This window comes from Dreissena polymorpha, chromosome 6 (assembly GCF_020536995.1).
Source record: "Dreissena polymorpha isolate Duluth1 chromosome 6, UMN_Dpol_1.0, whole genome shotgun sequence".
Taxonomy (NCBI): Eukaryota; Metazoa; Mollusca; class Bivalvia; order Myida; family Dreissenidae; genus Dreissena; species Dreissena polymorpha.
The window spans coordinates 5367505-5375888 of NC_068360.1; the positions used below are offsets into that span (position 1 = coordinate 5367505).

Consider the following 8384-nt stretch of genomic DNA (forward strand, 5'->3'; position numbering starts at 1 on the left):
CATTTATCTAGAGTTGTAAAAATATGTAAAAGATAACCACAATTTTGTTAAAAATATAAGTGCAAATTAAACACAAATCATTAATAAAAGGTTGTAACTGGTATGTCAAAGCAAACACATTTCATTAATTGCAAGTTGTAATATGTATAAACAACGAAACCCAAATCGTTAATTGTCACTCGTATCATATAAGAAGGAAACCCGATGATACAGAAATCGCTTAAAATTGAGCAAACACATCTAGAATAAAAAACAAACCTACTCTCCCTGTGTCACGAAGGGGAAAAGCTGCAGGTAGAAGAAAGAGGAGCTGATGGCAATGAGCAGAATGTGGACGGAAATCGCCTTACATCAGATATACGGATAAACTTCGATTCCTCTTCTGTAAAATGTAGAGCTTGGTCACAAACGTTACTAATACGAAACGAGTTTATTAAAGCATACTATCTATTATGAAAAACAAAGTATGCTTAAATTTATTCAATTTTGAACTAATGGGTTCTTCAACCAAAAAATAAATAAATTTAGATTCTACCTCTGTTAAATGTGGGATTTAGTCACAAACGTTATTTATACCACCGGACCGCTCTGTCAGCTACGTTCAGACCAAATCAGAATGTGTAGGGATAATTGGAGATTTAAGGGGCCTTTTCACGTTTTGGTAAATTGACCAAATAAAATTAAATGTTTCAGATTCGCAAATTTTCGTTTTATTTATGATATTTGTGAGGAAACAGTAATACTGAACATTTCCCATGCTCTAAAATATCCATCTTTTGACGATTTAAAAACCTGAAAATTATAAAGCGTTGCAACGCGAAACGATTGAATAATTTGAAGAGTTCTGTTGTTGTCGTTATATTTTGTGACACAAAGAGGTTTGCATATATACAGCATAAAATACATCACTCATTGTATGAACACGGATGGCCTAGTGGTCTAAGCGTTTGACTTTTACTCCACGGGCAAGCGGTTGGAGCCCAGTTGAGGGTGACTTTTTTTGTTTCTTTAATTTTATTCTTGTTTTTACTAGAGCTTTATCAATATAAAGCATTTAATGACAAACTTCAATACATGCCAAAATCTGTGAAAAGGTCCCTTAAAAGAGGTGTCTTGCTCATCTTCACTTCACGGTGATTACATGTTTTAAGTTTCAACTTCTTGACAAATATGGAGCTTGGAAGTAGTTCGCTCCATACACTTTTACTTTCTATGACATACAAATCGATCGGCGAACCGGAAGACCTATAAGATGGGTGATTCTTAACAAAGTTTTTTTTTTAAAGTTTGCAAAGTAAAGCGATACCTTTGTTCATGGTTTTATTTTTAAATAATTTTGTAAGCGTAATTTTTAATGTCAAAATAAAGATAATATTTCTTAGACACATGCGAAAGGTACAGACTAATTCTGACGAGAACATGCATCACATATAATTACTTAATATAATTACAATTAATTATAAAACTCACTAGAAGTTAAATTGTGCATTTAAATGAAAGGCCTTAAACATAAGTTACGAGCCATCTATATTGTTTCATGAATCGATTTTATTAAGTCATTATATTCGATAACATTTGTGTTTTCGAATTTCTCATTTGTATGTTGTTTGCGTACATCTATAAATGCCAGGCAAACTAGAAAAACACATTAAATGGTAATCCAGTACACGACAGTTTCACAGTCATGTACGTTCATTGTTCGGTGTTATATGTCGTTAATGCCATCTACCCGACTCTCCGTGTATTCGTAAGGCTGTCCCTCTAAATCGTGTTAAAGCAGTTATGAACGCTGTGTTGTTTCCATATTTGAAATATGTCTGTACTCCTAATTTCCGAATAATTAACGGTAGTGTGTACCTCTAATTGTATAAACAAGTTTCACAGATAAATTGAGATATGACTATAAAAACATCAACATCGCCCATACCCTACAGAACCAAACTTCGCTAACACCAAAACTTTCTGCACAAATAACAATTTAACCCAACGCACATTTTGTGGCATATAAATAATTAAATAGATGTACAATTTTTTAATCAGGATATCATTAATTAATATATTAATCATCGTCGAATATCCACAATTAATAATCTGGTTACGGTGCATTCCATGAATGAAGCGACGCGGTATGGTTCAAACTTGGGTATCTAACGATAAAGTATAAGTGAGCGTATATCAGAGTCGATCAATCATGTCGGATAATTCGAAAAATCATAATCTTCAAAAACTAAAATATAATAGCTCTGGTGAAACCGAGCATGTGCGTTAAGTGTCGTCTAAGGTTAGCCTGTGCAGTCCGCACATGCTTATCAGGGACGACGCTTTCGCCTAGCCTGGAATTCCGTTTAGAAGATACTTCCAGATAAAAGCGGAAAGTGTCGCCCCAATTTGAGCCTGTGCGGACTGCGTAGTCATGCATTAAATCTGGTTTTACCGAAACAAGACTCCTTTGTACACATTTAAAACAAATGCCTAATTAAGGTTATAATTCAGGGACCAATTGGTAGGAAGAGTTTAAATTCAGCCGTACTTTTGCTATCGTCCTTAGCCCCTGGAGGATGATCAATAAGTTTTTGTACGTCAGAACGCCGGTCAATGACGGCCGCCAATATCGCCGCTAACGTGCACAGAAGGCCACAACATGAACCTGTAAGGTACAATAATATCTCATTAAGTGTGTGTTGCGTGTTTTTTGTGATATGTGAAGTGCTTTTGTCTGATTGTTCGGCTATTATCCACTTGATATAAATAAAGGACTATAATTTCTTTCTGTTCTGCCGGTGCAGCTGAATACTAACTGATAATATTCGTATATTTAACAAGTTGTCTAGCACTTATGGCACAGCCGAGAGATAAAAGATGTGGTTAGCTTCTATTGTCAATCTTTGTATCGAACTAAAAACGTGAACATATTTGTTATAATGTACGCATTCTATATCTGTATTTAATTACTTAGTTCACGTAACCATTTCAAGGAAGATCGTTGAAAGAAAGCAATTAAAAACAAAGTGATAATGAGATTTTTGCCTGTTCCTGCACATGGATTTCCGTCAAGGATAAATCTAAATTCAAACGCGAAGGAAGGCTGTCTCTGGTTACTGCGGGAGAATTGTTCAATACCAAAAAACGGGATAAGATCGGAACCGCATTTTATTCTATCTAACGTTGCCAAATAATTTTTAATATAATGAAAAAAGCCAATATCCGCAGAAAACAATTCAATGCACGCTCCTCATACCTTAGATAAGGAAATGATGTTTATTTTAAACACATAACTATTGCGTTTGTAAGTAAAGAATTTGATTATTATAATATTCAAAAGAGCGAATATAATATATACTTTTTTCATGCAATGTACGAACGAAGCGTACTTACTCAATTTTCTAAGCAAGTACAGCAACTAATTCATTAATCATTAGCAAATGTTAGTCAATGACCAATTAAAGTGTGTGGGTTTTGTACTTTTGCCTGTACAATAGTCCTACGATGGGACTTCTAAGGAGTTATATTTTTACAGCTTTTTGTGGATTTTTGCTTCAATAAGAAATACATGACCACGCGTCAACAAAGCTAGTTGGCCTCAATGTTCGACTTCAGTTAACATAAAATTTTTGACATCGACTTTTTAAAAATTCGATGCCAAAAATTAAAATGGTTGTAAAAAGGACCGCTATTTTGGTTGTCTACATCACAATCAATATCGAATCAGTGCCGTTAAAACCAATATTCAATTTCAATGCCATCATAGTAAACATTGATGTCAATTAAATTCGATTTCTATAATCAAGGAAAATGTATTTTCAGTGTCAAGAAAATATTTTTTGAACATGTGACCAGTCACTGGACTCATTTCAGATATTGCAGATACAACTGCCTGTTTGCATACCTGTGAACATCGTTACCCCAAGGGTGTACATAGGCTGTGTACGGGCTGATACGGAGTCGTATATGGGCTCCATGACATTCAGTGTTAAAACACTGCACTGAAACAAATAGTGGAAGATGTTTGTACATAACAAGCAAATAAGTTAAGTTAGTTAAATGGCATTTGAATTAGAATACGTTAAAAAAACTAGCGTAAGGATTTCGAGTTAATATAAAACCTGTGTTTGTTTTGTATGTGTTTAACTTATTTTGATTGTTCGCTGTTTTCAACAGTGTTTCCGTCACATCACGGTGGTTTACTACTGACAAATTTCCAGCGCTGGCTTGTTCACCAGAATTAATTGCATGCACTTATGCCAACACATGACTTATTTGCATAATGTGCAGGCTGGTCATTGCCGTAGAAACAAAACAAATATGTACAAAAAAGCGCACCATAAGCAATAAATATGCGAAAACATTTTTTAAACTAAACAAGCGAGGGAATTATCAATTTCAACGCATTTAGTTTCGTCCATAATGAATGCCTTTACAAGACATGAAAATTGGACATTAAGTCGCAAAGATGGATATCTAAAGGACTTTTAATGAATTCCGTAGTCACCGAAAGCTTCATGAAGTCGTCATTGTACATTTCACAATTCTTCATTCAATAAACGTTTCATTTACTTAATCAATGATCTTTAAATTATTCTACCGTCAATTAATGTTTAATGCCTTCTTGATTCAATGATTCAATGAACTTTTCAAGAGTTCTTCAATCAATGAACCCTTCAGGCATTTTCCAATCACATGAACATATCATGAATTATTAAATCAATTCCTCTGTGACCTACCACTCGTCCTAGAACCTACCACCCGTCCTAGACCTACCAGCCGTTCTAGAACCTACCACCCGTCATGAAACCTAACAACCGTTTTAGACTTTATACCCGTACTAGACATACTATCCGTCCAAGACCTACCACCCGTCTCAGACCTAGCACCCGTCCTAAACCGACCAACTATTATAGATCTACCACTCGTCCTAGACATACCGCCAATCTTAGACCTACCACCTGTCCAATCCCTTCCCGACCAAGCATCCGTTCTAAACCAACCACCCGTCCAACAACCTACCAAGTTACCAACCGTCCTAGAAACTACCACCCGTCCTAGACCTACAACCCATCATAGTACCTACCTCCCGTCCTAGAACCTTCCACCCGTCCTATAACCTACACCCGTCCGAGAACCTTCTATCCGTCCTAAAACCTTCCACCCGTCCTACAACCTACCACCGTCCTATAACCTATAGGTTGGTTACGAATAACTTTATTTGAATATTTGATAATTCGCTGTTGTCAACAATATTTCAATCACATCACGGCGGTTTATCTAATGACACATTTCCTGCGTAAGCTAGTTTACATGAATTTAGTGCACGTACTTAAGCCAATAAATTGCAACATACCTATTTGCGTAAGATGCGGGCTGAGCATTGCCGTAGAAAAAAATATTTTGTACAAAAAGCGCATCACAAACAATACATATATACGAAAACTGAAAGATTTTTTTTAATTGAACGAATTAACAATTTTTAATTGTCAAAACATTTAGTTTTGTCCATAATGAATGCCTTTACAAGACATGAAAATTGCAAATTGGACATTAAGTCGAAAAATGGATAACCAATGAACGTTCAATGAATTCCATTGTCATCGAAAACTGCATGAAGTCGTCATTGAACACTTCACGAATTATTCAGTCAATGAACATTGAATGAATCCGTCAGTCAATGAACTTTTCATGAATTCTTTCATCAATAAACGTTTCACGAATTATTCGATCAAGAAGCGTTTCATGTTCATGGTTTATTCAATCAATGAACGTGTCATGAATTCTTCGATCGATGTACGTTCAATGAATAACTGAGCCCGTGAATTAAATTAATTCTTTATTCAATAAACTAATAAAAATGATCGTTTTATTAGTTCTACTGTAAATAAATGTTTAATGCATTCTTGATTCAATGAACTTTTCAGGAATTCTTCTATCAAAGAAACTTTCAGGAATTCTTCATTCAATGAAACCTTCAGGAATTCTCCAACCAATTGAACGAATCATAAATTCTTACATAAATGAAAGTCACGGAATTGATGAACGTTTTGTGAATATTTAAATCGATGAATGAAAAATGAATTTGACAATCAATAAAAGCTCCATGAATAAATAATCAATTAAAGCTTCATTTATTATTCAATCAATGTACGTTTAATGAATTATTTCATAAAAGAGCGTTTCATGAATTATTCAGTCCATAAACGTTTCATGAAGTGTCAATCAATTAACTCATCTGAATTCTTCATCAATGAATGTTCACGCAATCAATTCTCCACCCAGTAATATTTCACGCATTTCTCGGTTACCTAGTACCCGTCCTAGACCTACCACCCGTCCTAGACTTACCACCCGTCCAAGAACCCACCACCCGTCCTAAAACCTAACACCCGTCTTAGACCTACTACCCGTCATAGACCGACCATCCGTCCAAGACCTACCACCCGTCTCAAACCTACGACCCGTCCTAGACCGACCACCCGCCCTAAACATACCATTCGTCCTAGACCAACCACCCGTCCAATCCCTTACATTCTAGACCAACAACCCGTCTTAGACAAACCACCCGTCCTACACCTACCACCCGTCCTAGGACCTACCATCCGTCCTAGAACCTACCATCCGTCATAGACCTACCACCCGTCCTACAACATACCACCCGTCCTAGACTTGTCTTCATGGCCATCACCATATTGAGCATGCTTTGTTGGAACAACTTCACCGTCAAGTTGTCGTTTGCAATGGCCGACGGGGCGGCTACGAGCCTAGAAGCGATAGTACTTAGATAGTGAGACAATAACAAGACGGAGACGTATGTTGTTCTTTTACGATTACTGTATATGGCTTTTATTTATTCAAAGCGCCTTTTCGAAAGACCTTATTGAAAGTCAAAAGCGAATAAACCCAACTTGCTCAAATGAGAGAATACAAATACCAACCCAAACAAGGCTCTGGCGTTCCACATGACCCAGTAGTTCTTAAAAAGGGCACCCACTGCAAAGAGGGTCTGAAAAGGTGAACATAAGATTTCTGCCAAACACAATCAAATGAAAAATTGTGTTGTAGTGAAATTTCGTTAATACATTAAATCCAGTGGGGTTTTTTTGGATGAAATATTCGGCGTTATTCGGCCCCATTCCCCCATCTCTAGAGTATATAGTTTTTCCCCAAATATTTTTAAAATTCCTCTCTCGGAAGTGTTATTCAATTTTAATCAATACCTCATTTAAATACGTCTCTCGTTACGAATTTACTACTGCATCCGCGTGTTTACTTTATTTTAGGTCACATAACCCCAAACTGGAACTCCTGTTTTTAGGGTTACATTGCAGTCAGTTTGATACTTAGCACACATTGTTGAGTGCATGCTGCCTAGGATTTGTAAAATACATTGCAAACGGTTAGTTTTGGTATCAACTTGAAGGTATATTTGTAAGCAATAAGAAAATAAGCCATTTTTGTGCTCTACTTTTTGTGTTGATGGTTCCCGGCTTTGAAAGTAGGTCATACTATTTGAGCCCAAAATGGTTGTCTGCACAGCTGGCAAAGCCGGTTTGCCTATTCTAAGGTAAATATTTTGAGTTAGCACACATAGAATTTAATGACATGCATTTTTTTATAAGATTATGCATTTATCTTTCCAATGATGTATGATGATATAGTGGGTATGCGCTTGATCATGGTAAAAATTGATATCGAACTTCAACTATTTTATATGTAATATAGAAGGAAATAAATTGCGCCGCCCAACCAATTAAAAGACCCGTAGCAAATTTATGCTTTATTGATAACGTCAGAGGATTCCCGTACTTCATTTTAAAAATTAAAGCTCTTGGTTGGTTTTTTACATATCGGAGTGAAAAAACACTTTTGATGGTGTGTGAATGAGTATAAAAAGTGATCTTATCGGTTACTTGACCACGTTACCCCGCCGCGAGATAGCCCGATAAGGCGCGAAGTTTCCAAACTGTGTATTCTATAGGTCTTTGTTTCTGTTATAGCATACTAGTACATAAAAAATATGGGCTTCCCTCCTGTGGAAATAACCAACGATCTTACACTGACATGAACAAATATCCTCTATTTATTTACTTTCAAAATGATGTTAATTAATTAATATCATAGCCACACGCTAACCACCTGTGCTTCATCTGTAAGTCTTACAGGTAGACTCACATACCAAAAATCTGCTACAGGGGTCATTATAAAAACGATTTGTTTTTCAAACACATTTAATTTTCATATACTTTATAAAAAATAGTTTAATGAATAACACATAATCGTCACTTTATAATCATTATGTAATCGAATTATTCCAGTCAGACTTGGCAATTAAATTAATAAAAAATAAAAACTATAACGAATTATATACGTTGCTCACATTCACGAAGGTTTATGAG

The 8384-nt window shown here is 35.8% G+C and overlaps 1 protein-coding gene across 1 annotated transcript; it reads right to left on the bottom strand.

The window, feature by feature from the left end:
* Nucleotides 1–272: 272 nt before the first annotated feature.
* LOC127834160 (uncharacterized) lies at nucleotides 273–8187 on the bottom strand. The gene is made up of 6 exons (XM_052359795.1): nucleotides 8149–8187; nucleotides 6924–6991; nucleotides 6641–6749; nucleotides 3887–3983; nucleotides 2531–2647; nucleotides 273–382 (listed from the first exon to the last, which is right to left on the bottom strand). Exons 1-6 carry the CDS (start codon nucleotides 8185–8187, stop codon nucleotides 273–275), a joined length of 540 nt encoding a protein of 179 aa, XP_052215755.1.
* Between the last annotated feature and the right edge of the window lie 197 nt (nucleotides 8188–8384).